Source organism: Balaenoptera acutorostrata, chromosome 6, assembly GCF_949987535.1.
Source record: "Balaenoptera acutorostrata chromosome 6, mBalAcu1.1, whole genome shotgun sequence".
Lineage (NCBI taxonomy): Eukaryota > Metazoa > Chordata > Mammalia > Artiodactyla > Balaenopteridae > Balaenoptera > Balaenoptera acutorostrata.
In genome coordinates, this window is record NC_080069.1 from 16,430,668 (window position 1) to 16,447,116 (window position 16,449).

The 16,449-nt window shown below is 40.2% G+C and overlaps 1 protein-coding gene across 2 annotated transcripts in view; it reads right to left on the reverse strand.

Annotated features, from left to right (window-relative positions):
- Positions 1–14,068, reverse strand: part of PIWIL2 (piwi like RNA-mediated gene silencing 2) — an 85,415-nt gene extending 71,347 nt beyond the window's left edge. For both annotated transcript variants that reach the window (XM_028162997.2, XM_007167878.2), the window contains exons 1-9: positions 13,877–14,068; positions 12,301–12,388; positions 12,016–12,154; positions 11,308–11,514; positions 10,575–10,685; positions 8,173–8,290; positions 7,593–7,717; positions 6,277–6,357; positions 5,880–5,993 (exon numbers count right to left, since the gene is read on the reverse strand). In XM_028162997.2, coding sequence (XP_028018798.2) covers positions 5,880–5,993; positions 6,277–6,357; positions 7,593–7,717; positions 8,173–8,290; positions 10,575–10,685; positions 11,308–11,514; positions 12,016–12,154; positions 12,301–12,388; positions 13,877–14,068 — 1,175 coding nt within the window. The remainder of the gene's footprint in view (positions 1–5,879; positions 5,994–6,276; positions 6,358–7,592; positions 7,718–8,172; positions 8,291–10,574; positions 10,686–11,307; positions 11,515–12,015; positions 12,155–12,300; positions 12,389–13,876) is intronic.
- Between the last annotated feature and the right edge of the window lie 2,381 nt (positions 14,069–16,449).

A 16,449-nucleotide genomic window follows, 5' to 3' on the forward strand; every position in this document is an offset into this window, starting at 1 on the left:
ATGGAATCTAAAAAAAAAAATTGGTTCTGATGAACCTAGGGGCAGGACAGGAATAAAGACACAGACGTAGAAAATAGACTTGAGGACACGGGGAGGGGGAAGGGTAAGCTGGGACGAAGTGAGAGAATAGCACTGACATATATACACTACCAAATGTAAAACAGATAGTTAGTGGGAAGCAGCTGCATCGCACAGGAAGATCAGCTCAGTGCTTTACGACCACCTAGAGGGGAGGGATAAGGAGGGTGGGAGGCAGATGCAAGAGGAAGCAGATATGGGGATATACGTATACATATAGCTGATTCATTTTGTTATACAGCAGGAACTAACACAACACTGTAAAGCAATTATACTCCAATAAAGATGTTAAAAAAAACACAGAAAATACAATGAGATAGCACCTCACACTTGTCAAAATGGCTATCATCAAAAAGACCACAGATGGGGCTTCCCTGGTGGCACAGTGGTTAAGAATCTGCCTGCCGATGCAGGCGACACGTGCTCGAGCCCTGGTCCAGGAACATCCCACATGCCGCAGAGCAACTAAGCCTGAGTGCCACAACTACTGAGCCACAACTACTGAGCCTGCGCTCTAGAGCCCACGAGCCACAACTACTGAAGCTCGTGTGCCACAACTACTGAAGCCCGCATGCCTAGAGCCCGTGCTCCGCAACAAGACAAGCCACTGCAGTGAGAAGCCCACGCACAACAAAGAGTAGCCCCCACTCGCCGTAACTAGAGAGAGCCCGCGTGTAGCAAAGAAGACCCAATGCAGCCAAAAATAATAAATAAATAAAATAAATTTAAAAAAGAAAAAAAAAAGACCATAGATAACAAATGTTGGCAAGGATGTGGAGAAAAGGGAACCTCTGTACACTGTTGGTGAGAATATAAATTTGTGCAGCCTCTGAAGAAAACAGTATTGAGGTTCCTCAAAAAACTAAAAATATATCATATGAGCCAGCAATTCCACTCCTGGGTACATATCCAAAGAAAACACTAATTCATAAAGATGCATGCACACCATTGTTCACAACAGCATTATTATTATTATTATTTACAATAGCCAAGATATGGAAGCAACCTAAGTGTCCGTGAACAAATGAATGGATAAGGAAGAACTGAGATACATACATACACATACACACACACATACACACACGAGCGCGCGTGCACGCGCACGCACACACACACTGGAATACTACTTAGCCATGAAAAAAGAATTAAATTTTGCCATTTGCAACAATATGGATGGACCTGGAGGGTATTATGCTTAGTGAAATAAGTCAGAGAAAGACAAATACTGCATTTTATCACTTACATGTGGAATCTAAAAAAACAGACTAGTGAATATAACAAAAAAGAAAGAGACTCACAGTTAGAACAAACTAGCGGTTACCAGTGGGTAGAGGGAAGGGGGGAGGGCAAGATAAGGGTATGGGATTAAGGGGGTCCAAACTATTATGTACAAAATAAATAAGCTACAAGGATATACCATACAGCACAGGGAACATAGTCAATATTTTATAATAATTTTAAATGGAGTATAATCTATAAAAATTTTGAATCACTTAGTTGTACATCTGAAACTAACATAATATTGTAAATCAACTATACCTCAATAAAAAATAAACTTAATTTCAAAAAAGAAATCAGAATGGCTTTAGATTTTTTCAACAGTAAGTCTGAAAGCAAAAAGAAAATGGAGCAAAACTGCAGTGGCATTTTCTGGAGAGCTCAACAAAAATATTCTGAAATTAATCTGGAAAATAAATGTGAAAAATAGTTATAGGAAAGAAAAAGGAAGATAGTGGATATAAGAGCAAGGTGGAAGGACTTGCCTTACCAATACTAAAATATAGTACTAACCATAATAATTTTTTAGAAGTGTAGTACCTACACAGCATTTAACATATCAAATCTAAAATTAAAATATGAAAAAAAGAAGGGATGAAGCAATATTAAAATCAAGTTTGGGCTTGCTCAAAAGGCACAAGTAAGGTAAAAAAGATATAAGGATGGTGTAAGAGGTGGTTGTTTACTCATCTACAGAATGAAAAAGTGGAAAAATTCAGAAGTAAGGTGTATTCAAATACAGCGTTACTATGAGAACACCCAAAGAGTTAAATTTAAATAAGGAAATAGTCTCACTGTGAAAGAATATGTGAACATGAATAAAGATTATACTGAAGAGAAAAAAAAAAAAACAAAGGAACCATGATTTTTAAATTCCAAGGGAAAATTATCTCCAATCTCAAATTTTATGCCCAATCAAACTAAGGTAAAATAAAGAGATTTCAAACACGTAAGAGCTGAGAAACAAGAGAGTAAACCAGAAGGAAGTCGTCATGGGATCGAACTACAGGATACCTGTGGTGAGAGGGAAAGGGAGTCTTCATCACAGTGAAGGGGAACCCCAGACAGTAACTATCAGCTACGCTGGAGAGCAACCAGTCCAAACTGAAGCCACTCAGGTTTTCACAGAGATTTCTAAGATGATACTGAATTCTGTGGGTCGTTAAATGTGTTATTCAGAACTTAATAGCAACATATGAAACCTAACCTTCTTTGTTCATTACCCTTTGAGAAATAAGCCAACCATTCTTTTTTTTCTTTCTATGGAAGTATAGTTGATTTATAATGTTGTGCTAGATTCTGGTGTACAGCAAAGTGATTCAGTTATATATATACGTACATATTCTTTTTCATATTCTTTTCCATTGTGGTTTATTGCAGGACACTGAATATAGTTCCCTGTGCTATACAGTAGGACCTTGTTATCTGTTTTATGTATAGTGGTTGGAATCTGCTAGTCCCAAACTCCTAATTTACCCCTCCCCTACCCCCGTTCCCCTTTGGTAACCATAAGTTTGTTTTCTATGTCTGAGTCTATTTTCTCTTGTAAATAAGTTCATTTGTGTCATATTTTAGATTCCACATATAAGTGATATCATATGGTATTTGTTTTTCTCTTTCTGACTTACTTCACTTATAGGATAATCTCTAGGTCCCTCCATGTTGCTGCAAATGGCATTAATTCATTATTTCTTATGGTTGAGTAGTACTCCATTGTGTGTACGTGGTATGTGCGTGTGTATACACATATATATACACACACACACCACATCTTCTTTATCCATTCATGTCTCAATGGACATTTAGGTAGCCAAGCATTCCTGATTAGAAATGCAGCAGCTTTTAGCCTTAAGACCTAACTTCCAGGAAAATAACTGCTCTTCTGTGGTTTCCAATGGTTCATAACAACATAAAGCGCACAGGGAAAGAAAGGTGGCAAAGTCCCAAGTGTGTAACCGCTGCAAGGGAAAACTAAGAAGTGCAGAGCCCCACACCTGAGTCATGCTCTCCAAGGCTGAGTGCTAGGCACTACAGCCAGACTAGGACCAGGACCGTGAACACCTCAGGGTCTCGTATGTAACATAATGGGGTTATGCCTGACTTAGGACTTCTTACTGTCTTGGAGAACAGGAGCTCAAAGCTAGATGTAATTTGATTTAAATAATCCAAGAAATATGATTTTTGGGGGGAGGGGGGAGGGGACAGGGAGGATGAAACTGACAGAATACCTAGTGTCTGAATGTACAGTGAGATTACACAAATGGATGTGAATCTGAAGTTGAATTAATAGTAAGTACATATAAAATTATGCACTTAGAAAAATTTTTTAAAAGACAATTTTTATATCCAAGATAATTGTGCAGAAAACAAAAATAATCATAGTACATACTACATAGCTCACCTATAGTTTCTGTGTAGTCATAATATGACTAAAACTTTAATAAAAGTAAAACTTTAATAAAAATAAATTTCAATAAATGAAAAGACACGCCATATTTATGAATAGGAAGCCTCACTAAACACTCTCCCTAGTCAATATCAATCAAATTGCCAATTGACTTTTTGTCTTATTTTCACTAAATTATTCAAAGTTTCACATGAAAGAGTAAGGGGGGGTACAGAATAAAAATTCTGAAAACAGAATTCCTCGACAAATATTAAAACCTAATAAAACTGCAATAATTAAAACAGTATCACACTGGTTTTAACCAGTGGTTCAAAATGAAATATTCAGAAATAAATCCAAGTATTTTAGCATTTGATAAAGATAGTGATTTAAATCTAAAGAAAAATGTTTTTCAATAAATTGTGTAACCGTACCAAAACAATCATGATGATCCTAACATCACACCAAGTTCCAGAAGGTTTAAAACATTGGAAATTAAAACAAGCAGACCTTTCTAAGTAGAAAAACAAAGACAGTAACCATAAAGAAAGAAAGAGTAAATTTAAAGACATTATTTTTATTTAATAAACATTCTTGAACACTTACTACAGGCTAGGAATAAACTACGTCTGGGTGTACCATGTGAGAGAAAGAGAGATGGTCCCTACCATCAAGGAGAGAGAGTCTAGGAGAAACAAAATAAATAATTACAAACTCAGTCAAAAAAGTCTGAGTCATCCTTAACCTCTCTCTTTCTCTCACACTCCACCACCCAGTTGGGAAATCGACTGAACACTACTTTGAGAACATATCCAGAGGCCAACCACTTCTCACCATCTTTACTGCTGCCACCCCATCATTTCTCCACTGGATTACTACAAGAGCTTCCTGGCTGGTCTCCCCACTTCTACCCCATCCCACCAAGCCTATTCTCCACGCAGTAAGTAACAAGAGGGATCCTTTCACAACTTAAGTCACATCGTGTCACTCGTTGGCTACAAGCCCTATGTTTCACTCACACTAAAACTGAAACTCTTGCCAACAGACTTACAAAGCTCTGTATCCTCAGCTCTTCCTTCCATCTACTCCATCCTTCCACTGCCCTCACCTCACTTGCTCTGCTCTAGCCACGCTGGCTTCCCTGCTGCTCCTTGAAGAGCCAGGCATATTTCTGGCTTAGGCCTTTACCTCAGCTGTCCCTCTAACAAGAATTCCCTTAGCCCATATATTTACCTGGCTAACTCCCTCACCTGTTCCAAGTGTTGGTTCAAATGAGCTTGACATGTTACTGAAATGACAGCTCTCTCCCCTTTCCATCCCACCCCTAGTACTCCTGATCTCTCCTGCCCTATGTTCTACCTTTTCTTTCCTCCATACCTCTTATCACTTGTAGTACCCTATGCAATTTACTTATCATGCTTATTATTTACTATTTATCTCACCTGACTACAATGCAAACTCCATGAGGAGAGGGATCTTTGTTTTGTTAACTGATAAGTTCCAAAACTCTGGTACAAACTGGAGCTCTATAAATATATGTTGATGGAATGAATGAATTTATCAGATAAGCAAAGATTCATAAGCTTGCTAACACCCAGTAGTTATACATAGCTGGTGAGAAAATAAACTAAGTAAATTTTCTAGAGGGTCATCGGTCAATATATATTTAAACATCTTATTATAGTAAACATTTCAAGTCTTTAAAATGTTCAGCCTTTTCATTAAGTAATTCCACTTTTGGGTACACAACCTAAAAAAATCATAGATGCACACAGATTTATGTATAAGATAGGATTTCATGTAACGATTACAAATTATACACATCTATATTTACTACAGTAAATATTTACTAGAGTAATACACTTAAACAAGAACTCAGGGTATGTGTATATTAAACCAAGTCTTCGTAACCAGAGACTTAACATACATTCCTCCTCAGTCTAAGTGCAGCAGGTCTCTATCCAGATGCCTATTCTGGTAGGACTCACAGAAAGAGCACATCAATTCAGCATTCTCAATCTATTCTACAATTTAAAACCCAAATGGAACAATGGCTTATCTGTATTTATTACCAGCTATTACTGAACTTCTCAGAAAATTGTTAGTTTGTTAAACGTAGATGCCACCATCCACTCACATGACGTCCAGCACAGAATCATTCCGAATGACCTTATGGGAGACATCAGCTAGCAGGAAAAGACCTCCATCTGTCCTCCGGATGCTAGCTGCATAGCCCGGCCAGATCTGCAATCTGAAGACATAGGTGGCATTTACGCTGCGGTTCTAATAAGAACCACAGATATTTCCATGCCACCATTTGAGGCAATACTTTGAGCAGATACTGCCCCTCCCCAATAACAATGAGAAAGCAACAGGAAACAAATGAAGTCAACATCATTGTGAACTTACTAAAAACCTAAATTATGGAAAATAATTAACTCATAAACTGTACTCACTGTCATAAAATACTAATATGGTGTGCAATGAAAATTTCCAGAACATTCAAAAGTGAGGAAGAAGAAAACACCACCAACCTGTGTTGCTGTAGTACCATAGCACTTGTAGGGTCAAAGAAGTTTCTCCCCACCAGCTTCATATCTAAAAGTTTCATTACCCTGAAATAAAGAGCAAGAATGGGTTTTCTAGTAGAAGAATTAAAAATAATTAAGTTCAATTGCTCTTAGCTACATTTTCCTTTGGAAGCCTAAAAGAGCAGAAACGTTGATGCTTTGCACAATATACCTTTTATGCTGAGAACACTCTTGCCAAAAGAAAAATAAAAATTACCAAAGTATTTATCTTGCAGTATATGCAACTGACTGCAGATTTTTCTACTAACTACGTAACCAAAAATCAAGTTGACTTCCCAAGCTCAATTTACATTACTTTTCCCCATTAACTAAACAGAGCACAAGAAAGTCCATTTCTAAATTTGTGAATATCAGTCAGGCTAGGAAGTTATGTTTGTTTCTGGCAGTTCAGCTTACTAAGTAGAAATCAGGTTCTATGTTTCATTTTTAAAAAGGTGGTTTGGGAATAACAGTTTTATGAAAATTTGGGAGTCTGCAGAAAAGTTAAAAAATTATGAGCTGTCTGTATCCAAAAATTCAAAAGACTAGGAAAAATTCTAGCAAAAATTTTTTTTTTTTTAAAGAGATTATATTTTTTGAATACCTGGCTTTTTTGAAACCAATTTACTTTTTTTTTTTTTGTTTAAAGATTTATTGATTTATTGATTGATTGAGTGATTGCTATGTTGGGTCTTCGTTTCTGTGCTAGGGCCTTCTCTAGTTGCGGCAAGCGGGGGCCACTCTTCATCGCGGTGCGCGGGCCTCTCACTATCGCGGCCTCTCTTGTTGCAGAGCACAGGCTCCAGACACGCAGGCTCAGTAATTGTGGCTCACGGGCCTCGTTGCTCCGCGGCATGTGGGATCTTCCCAGACCAGGGCTCGAACCCGTGTCCCCTGCATTGGCAGGCAGACTCTCAACCACTGCGCCACCAGGGAAGCCCCCTAGCAAAAATTTTTACATGCTACCTCTTCAAGTAGCCCCATCACTGACACCATTAAATATGTACCATAAACATTTGCTTTTAAAGTTCCTGAATGAATGGAAGGAAACTATCTCCCTCTATCCAGCTACTTCAAACCTACTTTCATATACCCAAATCTGGACAATCACTTGAGATAACTTTTAATAAGTTAGACTTAATGTCATCCATTTATTTATTAAATGTTTCCAAACTCATCTATATATGCACTATATTTTAATACCATCCAAGCTTCCTGAAGAGCTTTGTTACAAATACAAGACTGAGGTTAAAGAAAATAAGACTTCAGCCGTTTCTCACCGACGGAAAACAACATTGTAGAACGGAATGCACAAGTCAGAACAGGGCTCCAGGATCTTTGTCAACTGAATCTTAATGGTGATCTCGGCACTGTCAGTTTTCCTTTGACTTTTTAACTCAAGAACCTAACAAATAAACATATGCAAGTAAAGAAAAACGACAACACTACCAAGCGCTAATCTAATCCAACTGTGTTCTAGAACACTATAATATCGTAAACATGTTTTATTCTTTACTGTTACTTTGCTGTCCACACTAGACAAAATCACAGCATGACAAGTAGGATTTACGAAAGGATTTGGTAAGCGAAACCCAATGGAGAACTAGCAATAGAGCTCTTTAAATTTGCAATCTTGAACTATTCTTTGTCACTGAGGTCCAAGGCTTCCAACCACTCCTCTTAAGAGAGAAGGGACTAGAAAGAACTCAAATGTAAAAGTTTCTCAGTTTGCAATTTCTTTGTTATGGAGAAGTCTGCCTTTCCTCTCAGAATAGGAAAGTACAACTCAAATGTTCAGGGACACTATGATTTCCCACCACCCATGCTTCGTCCCAAAGTGCACTTCCTATTTGGTCTCACTTGTTGAAGCTTAACAGGCAGATAGAGAATGGATCCATCGAAAGCAGTGATGTTTCCGGTGACAGCTTGATGGTCCTTCAACATGCCAAACCTCATGCTTTTGCACTCCACATTGGGGCTACAAAATAATAAAGACGATTTTATTTCAGTTTGACTTTACAGCTGTGCGGTAGGTCTGTTAGAGACGCAGTCACTTATGACTACTGCTCCATCTAGTGGTCACATTAAAAAATTGAAATACATCTGACTAAAAATAGAACTCTGACCCAAGGATACTGGCTCACAAAATAAAAACAATCCATAATTCCACCACCCAAACACAACTGCCTTATCATGTCAGTGTACATTCTTCGAGAGTTTAGACCAGAGGGTCAGAAAACTTTTATGGAAAGATTTTACAGGTCATATGGTCTCTGCTACAACTACTCAACTCTGCTAACATAGCACAAAAGCCTCGTAGACAATATGTAAACCAATAAGTATGGCTATGTTCCAGCGAAACTTTATTACAAAAACAGGCAGTGGGCCAGATTTACCCAGCAGGCCTGCCACAGTTTGCTAATCCCTGCTCTAGCGTCTATAGAAATATACAATCTTTTAAAAATATATTTTAAAAAAATATAGGATTTTACTCTAACCATTTTTCACTCACAGCAATTTCAACTTTTTATCGATTCACTGTCACAAATCTTACAGCTTTGACAAAGTCCAGTAGCTACTTTGTACAATGATTGTCCCATTAGATCACAGTAACACACAACCTATTCTACAACTTCAAAGTTTAAACAAATCCAAGGCTAAAAAGGGTCAAGCATGTTCAAGTACATGAAGAAAGATAACATCAACAAAAAAATCAAGTGGTAATCCAATATAGTCATCGCCAAAACTAAGCACTCACATGCTAACATCACATTTCAAAATGTTTCTTCTAAAAAATTCACAAATACATGGCATTATGCCCAAGACACTATATTTAAATTTGTCTTTTTAGAGCCCCATGATGTCAAGGAAGCTACAGGATGACCAGTCACTGTAATACATCCTCTCGGTATTCTCTCATCCTCTTCACATTGTGGCTTCAAAGGTCCGCATCTACAATCTCGAAATTTATAGAATCCATGTCTTCTCCACAGCCTGGTCAATGCAGAGACCCGTAAGGAGTCTCACACTCCTTTCTGTTTCATCATCAGTTGTCAATCCATTTCCAGAGCAAGTACTCTTCCCTCTCATTAACACCCATCTCCATCCCTTACATTCCAGAACAGGCCCATTCCCACCACCTTCCCCTCTTGCTAGTTCAATTTCACCCATTTTCCTGACTCCTTCTCTTCACTTGTCATATGTGTTCACCTCCAGTTTCTTACCTCACGGAAACCTTTAAAGCAATTTTCATTCCATTTCTCATTCCTCTTACATACTTTTAAAATAAGTGGCCAATCCACTGGCTATTTCTCATGGCCCAGGCTCTCCTTTGTTCTTTTAATCTCGTTTTTTTCCCCATAACACTAATAAAGTTACTAGAAAATCACCAAGGGTGCCTCTTGAAAGCAAATTCAATAACTTTTTTCCCTGTGGCCAAAGTCAACCACCTCCCCCTCATTGAAATGGGTCCTTCTTTCTGGCTTTATAACCTGTCTTAAGGGTATTTTTCCCCTAACTGTTCCTTTCTTCTCTCTTTCATTCCACTTCTTCTTGTACCAATTAATAGCTGTGCTTCAAAAATTCAGTCTTCCATCTTCCTATTTTCTCCATAAATATTCCAGAACACTCATTTATTTTCACAATTCCAGCTAATAACCTCCAGCTAATGGCTCTCCTGAGATTTTAAAAGAGAACACAGACTAATATAAATTCTTAACTTTTAAAGAAGTATGATAAATCCTAAAGTTACTGATATAAAATTAAAGTTATTTTCTCTGGTTTTTTCACCCTCAAATTTAACCCTAGACTATCACTGGAGAGCCATCAAATGCTGGTATAGCACTCATGCAGGGAGGATCCAGGTATCGTGGGGTGTGTATCTGATACCATTGTGGGGCGGGGGGTTTCTTTAAGAAGAGGAATACAAAATTACAGATACAAGATAAGTTAAAAAGGTTATGAAGGGATCTATGCAAGTACAAGGCCCTGAACTTAAGTTTCATTAACTTCACAGAAAATCCACCTCTAACCTCATGCATAAAATTGCACCTATTAAGTTAAAATCTGGATGGGTAATATAGCTAAACACACACAAAAAATGTTAACTTTAAACTTATTGCAAGGATCTGAATATATGAATTACTGTAGGGGGAGCTGCATCAGGAGTTATACAGAAAAACAATTCAGTTATTCCTGTGGAACTACTTCATTACTGCTCTCTAAGAAGTGAACAATACAGGGGGGAAAAAAGCTGTGAATACCTGAAAGTCACATGATATTGATAAACTGCTTCATTATGACACTGTATTTTGATAAGGTTCAATCCCAAAGATTCAGGTGTTCCTTTTGATCCTTGCTTCACAAAAGGCTCTCTAGAAAATAAAAATAAAAAACAAAAGCACCCACATATGCCAAAAACAACAAATAATCCATGCCACAAAAATACAAAGAAAGAAAAGGAAAGGAAAGATAGATTGGGGGAAGTAGTATTTCACACTCTGCTTACAGGTACACAGACCAAGAATCAAGACATACAAAAGAAGCTTTGAAAGCCAGAAGGTAAATTCTTAGCAATCTCTAACTAGAGAAGCAAGGTCACCCTATTTGTCCTAGTAATATCACTGGAACAACTAGGCCAGCTAACTAAGAACATAAGAATTAGTTCTATAGAGAAAAATGAACTGCTGCAATGTATTTCCTAGATAATTTCCTTATCTTCAACATGACAAAGAATTATCTATGTCTGAATTGGGAAGGAAATGAAAAGCCATGAGTAGACTCTAGATAGATACATACTACCATCACTAACCCCATTTCACCTCACCAGGAATTGCTCCACCTCTGTCATTCTCCCCACTGGCAAAAAAACAAAACAACCCTGCAGTACCTACCACCCAAGGAGGACTTTAGACACAACAGAACAGAGTTTGCAATACTATGCGAAGCCCTCCTCCACATCATCACCAAGCAGGGAAGGCAGCACTCCTGACTTACTTTTCCTTGTGTTCTGCAGTCCCAAGTGGAGGGCGATCCAGGGAGTGCAGTGGGGCCGGGGGCAGAGGTGGCGGAGATGACAGCTGGGCAGGAGCCTGAGGATTCAGGCTGAGAGCACCGGGAGCCTTGTATACTCCTCTGCCCATACCACCAGCTGCTCTTCCCATCGGTAGTAAAAAGGCATCCAAATTCCCTTTTCCAAGCATTCTGAAATGTTGAAAGGAGGCAAATCAGAACTTTCTCAATCATGCTTCTATCTATGCCCCATCTAAATGAGTCCCCCAAATCTACATTCTCTTCCTGGAGGAGTCAGCAAAAGGGACCCAAGCATTGGGATTCTCTCCAAATCCAATATGCCAGCATGACTCATTCATCAATTGTTATTAATATTGACTCTCAGGGCCAACTTCCATAGCAGAAATTGAGATGGAAGTTTGACCCACCTGGGTTAAAGAACCACTACCATCAGGCTGAATTCTTAAGAGGACAAACAGGGTGGTGAACTGTGCAGTGGAGTACTGCTTTTACCCTCGTCCAAAGACTGACTGCATCAGTAGCTGCTGACTACTCTTGGAAAATACCCATTCTTACCATGAAACCATGCATTGCTTCTTTGTGAGATAATACAACCCACTTTAGAGTTTCTCTCTAGACTCAGAGATATTTCACCTGAATTTGATGGCTACCCAAGAAGGCAACTTTACTCACCTATTCCAACCAACTGAGGCCTCTGCCATCTTGCTATCTCCAGATGCCAACACTGAAGGATCCAGAAAAGTGGGATGGGGTCCTTCTTTGTCCTTGCGTGCCATACTGGTAGACAAGCCTCGACCTAAAATGCCTCTACCTACACGGAAGGGTCAAACCCCAGCTGTAACCGTGAGCTGAACATTTTATAAAGAACAGTAATTTTTCTGAAGATAAACTGTGTGAATTTAAGAACAAAGCAAACATATATAACGCCACGTTTTCTCATGTTAGTTTTCCACATACCTAAAGGAGGCATTTCCTGTTCCACAGGGGTCCGGGACACTGTTTCAAGGTCCAGTCCTCGGAACATTGAGACCAAACCCACAGATTCCTACAGAAAGTCAAAGAATAAAGTTATTCTAAGATGTAGTTTAAAACCCCAGAAACACTGTTGGTTTTCTTCAAGTCTTGGTAAATAATAAAAATCATCCACTTCAAATTCTATAAATGTTACAAGAATAAAAATACCTTATAAAAATTGTTTAAATCCTTATGGTCTTAAAAAAAAAACACTTCTGTCGGACTTCCCTGGTGGCACAGTGGTTAAGAATCCGCCTGCTAATACAGGGGACACGGGTTCGATCCCTGGTCCGGGAAGATCCCACATACCGCGGAGCAACTAAGCCCGTGCGCTACAACTACTGAGCCTGCGCTCTGGAGCCCACAAGCCACAACTACTGAAGCCCGCGCACCTAGAGCCCGTGATCTGCAACAGAAGAAGCCACCGCAATGAGAAGCCCATGCACCAAAACAAAGAGCAGCCCTCGCTTGCTGCAACTAGAGAAAGCCCACGTGCAGCAACGAAGACCCAATGCAGCCAAAAATAAATAAATTTATGTAAAAAAAAAAAACCCCACTTATGTCATATTAGGTTTTCAAGCATAAACAGTTACAGTTCATGATTTGATATACAGTGTAACAAATTCAACAGAATTATTTTTCTAGTTCATTTCCTGTACACCTAAGGTAAGAGAGAACAAGTGTACTGGCTAATAAATTTTCCCAAAAAATGGATCATTTAAGGGTATCAGAATTTTGGGTTTTTTTTAAACAACCTCAACAAAACTTGCTACTGTTTTCCTGTAGCAGTCTTGGAAGTTCACTACTGTTACACCAATTAGAGTTGCCACATATAGACTCAAGCAATCCATTTGAGTAAAAATACAGGATTACTGTCAATAACGTTTCTTCTTACAGAACATTACATCTGACATTGTCAACCTACTTAAAACTGTCATAACTGCACTATTAGGTTCTTCCTGTATTTGCTAACTATTCTTTGAGATCAATTATAGACAAATACCATTCTTAAAATTACTATATAATTAGGAGATTAAGAATGCATGTCCATGCAAGTATACACACAGCACTAACAATAGCTGAAGATCCTCTTTTTCTTTAAGATTTAGGCAAAGAGCCTTCTGAAAGGAACCATTCTTAACAATTATGACCTTAGAGGCAAGAGTGGCTGCTAATACCATAGAGTCAAACCCAGAGTGGAAATCTAAACACCCACAAAAAAACAAAAGACTGTACCTTTAAACCTATCATTTATGTATGCATATATTTATATTTATAGAAGCTAGAGAACTAAGGCATTTACCCAGGTCCATCTAACATTCATTACGAGGCCCTTTTTCTAGACTTGCAACTCAAGAATTTGAAATACATTCCAAGAGGCGACCACTTGTTCAAGGGGAAAAAAAAACAAACCCTTGCTTTCATATAGGGCTTCCCAGTTTCCTAAGTACCTTGAAATCCCTTATTTGCCCTGATGATAAGCTGTATGCTGCTACTATGTAGGCAGACACGGTCTTACCTTTTGCACTGGCCCACTCTGTGGGCCTGGCTCCTCTCGCTTTCCAAATACATGGCCTCTGCCTGCAGGTCCTGCCCTGCCCAGAGCTGGGTCCAAAGGTTTTGGAGCCTGTTGCCAAGAGCCTGGCATCCGCACAGACTGAGATGGGTGCACAGGAGACGGGCCCCTGAAGGGTGGTCGGACAGGATCCATTGCAAGGCTGCAGAGGACACAGGTGTCCATTTGTTCTGGTTAATTATCTGCCATCATTTTATAATTTAAATGATTCCCAACTGTTTTCCTTTTCCTTCAAGACAGACTCACAAAGCATTAAAAAAAAAAAAAAAAAAAAGCTACTTTGGATCAGACCAGTGATACAACCAGCCTCCTATATTATGTTCACTTCAAAAGCTTCTGTTTAGCCCAGAATATTCTAAACACTCTCCATCAGCAATCTCTTAAAGGCCAAGCCCTCCTTGAATTTACTTATATTTTCTACCCAAACGGCCTCTTAGTGAACTCAGTCCTGTAAGTTAACTACCAGTTGTAGATGGAAACGCTTTTTATGTATGGGCATGATTTTGCTTTATAAGTAAGTTTATAGTTAACATAGCCATATCATAAAATTCTTTTGTCCATAAATATTTATGGGTTTTGCTTTGTTTTGGGCCACTCTTCTACCAGAGTCCTAATATTTTTCCAGTCTATTTTCACATTAAACTTTTCCATCTCCTCCTTGGTTCCTTAGCTGCTTCTCTGCATCTTTATCCAATTCCTTTCTATAAAACTCTTCTTTCAAACTCTACCAGAACTGAGGTCTCCAGGGTACAGACCCTTTCTGGTTTGAGCCTATGATTCCTGCCGAGTCTCACAGGTGACATTTAACACCTCCCCCCACCCCACAAGGTAACCAGGGATGATGCTCTTCTCGCGCCCCTCAAGTCTCAGACTCACTAAGCTTCTTCAAACTCACTTCATTAACTGTAGACTTCAGGACTCCTTCTTTCAGGGGCTCCCTTCATTGTCTGGACTCACCCCTGATCCCTGAAGAATCTTTTGTAACCAACAAGTAAGCCTCTTCTTAATTTTTGCGAATGTGTCTTAAGTATTTGCTACAGAGAAATCAAGCCATGCATATAAGGAAAAGACTGACACACAATTCCTAAGTCAACTATAGGTGAAGGCAGTTCAGGATCTGGCAAAAATTTTTTAAATAAATTATTATCTTTTACACTAAAATGGGAGGCTATGCCTCCCTTACTCAAAGGCTACTACAGTTCTCCCCTTTGTTTAAACTCCTTTTCAGTTAGCTTGGCCTCTTCACTCACACCTTCTCACCACCACTGGAAGAAACCAGAACAATCAGTAGCCTAACTGGTACACACTGAGAGGCACTATAACACCTACCACTTACAGGATTTCTGGAATCCTCTTCTTTCTCCACCCCTTCTCACCTCCACCATCACTTCTACAGATTCAGGCCCTCCCTTAATGTGGATTTTCTCCTTTGCTTAGTTAGCAGGTGGCTGGCTGACTATAAGGTACAAGCGGGGAGAGTCCAAGGACAGGCAGGTCCCAGGACCGGCGAGGCCTACGTTCCCCACCCCTCCAGGTGCGAGCTCCGGGCTGGTGCATATAGACTGGGCCTAACCAGAAAAGAGGTTCCTGAAGGCAAATACTACACCCCTTCCACCCTGGAGAAAGCATCATTCCCCAAACCAAAACTCCCCTGGGCGTCCTGCCCACCCCTTGTGCGCGAGTAACACTCAGGCCCGCCCAAACCCCTCTCACCATCAGAGTCCCCTCGCTCCCCAGGCACCACCTTCCCACCTCTCCGAGGTCCTGCGTTCCTCCTACCCCCCCACCCCCCAGCCTCAAATAACCACTCCCCGCCCCCGCCCCCGGCCCAGGCTCCACCCAGGGGCCCACAGCCCCTCGCGGCTACCCAGGGATATGGGGTGAGAAGACAGGGGAGGGTCCAAGTGGGCCGGAGAGGCCCCCGTTCACCAGCAAGAGCTTGAGCGAAAGCGCACCTGGCCTGTAGCAGAGCGACCTCGGCTTCCCTGGCCTTCCACACCTGCGTCCCCTCCTCTCACCAGCATTCGAGCCCTCGCGCAGCTCAGCGGGGCCTCAAGAGAACCCTGCGCTCAGCGCTCGCGCAGCGCCACGGGCCCACATGTTCCAGACCCCAAGTTCCCGTCCTCTCGCGGGGCCTCAGGGGCTGAACCCATTGGCCAAACAACGTGCCACTCACAAGAGCCAGCGGTCTCATTGGCTCTTCTGTAAAGAGTGCCTCCCTCTCCCGTTCCAGCAGCTTCGCTCTATCACTAGGTTCATCCGAAAGGGTGCTCCAAGTGGGGGTCCAGAAGTTAGGAGTGAAGCTAAGCATTAAAATGTGTTACGTTTTTAAGATCCTGACTCCCATGCCGTGGGCAACTCCTGTAAACAGAGTTAGCTTACACGCTCATGTAGAGATTGACTTGCCCCATCCTTCCCAGTTAGAGGATATAAGGATGTGGCTGATGAATAGGAAAGAGCTTGAGTTGACGTTCAAACACCTCATTACGTGATCTCTAAGCCTCACTGTACTTATA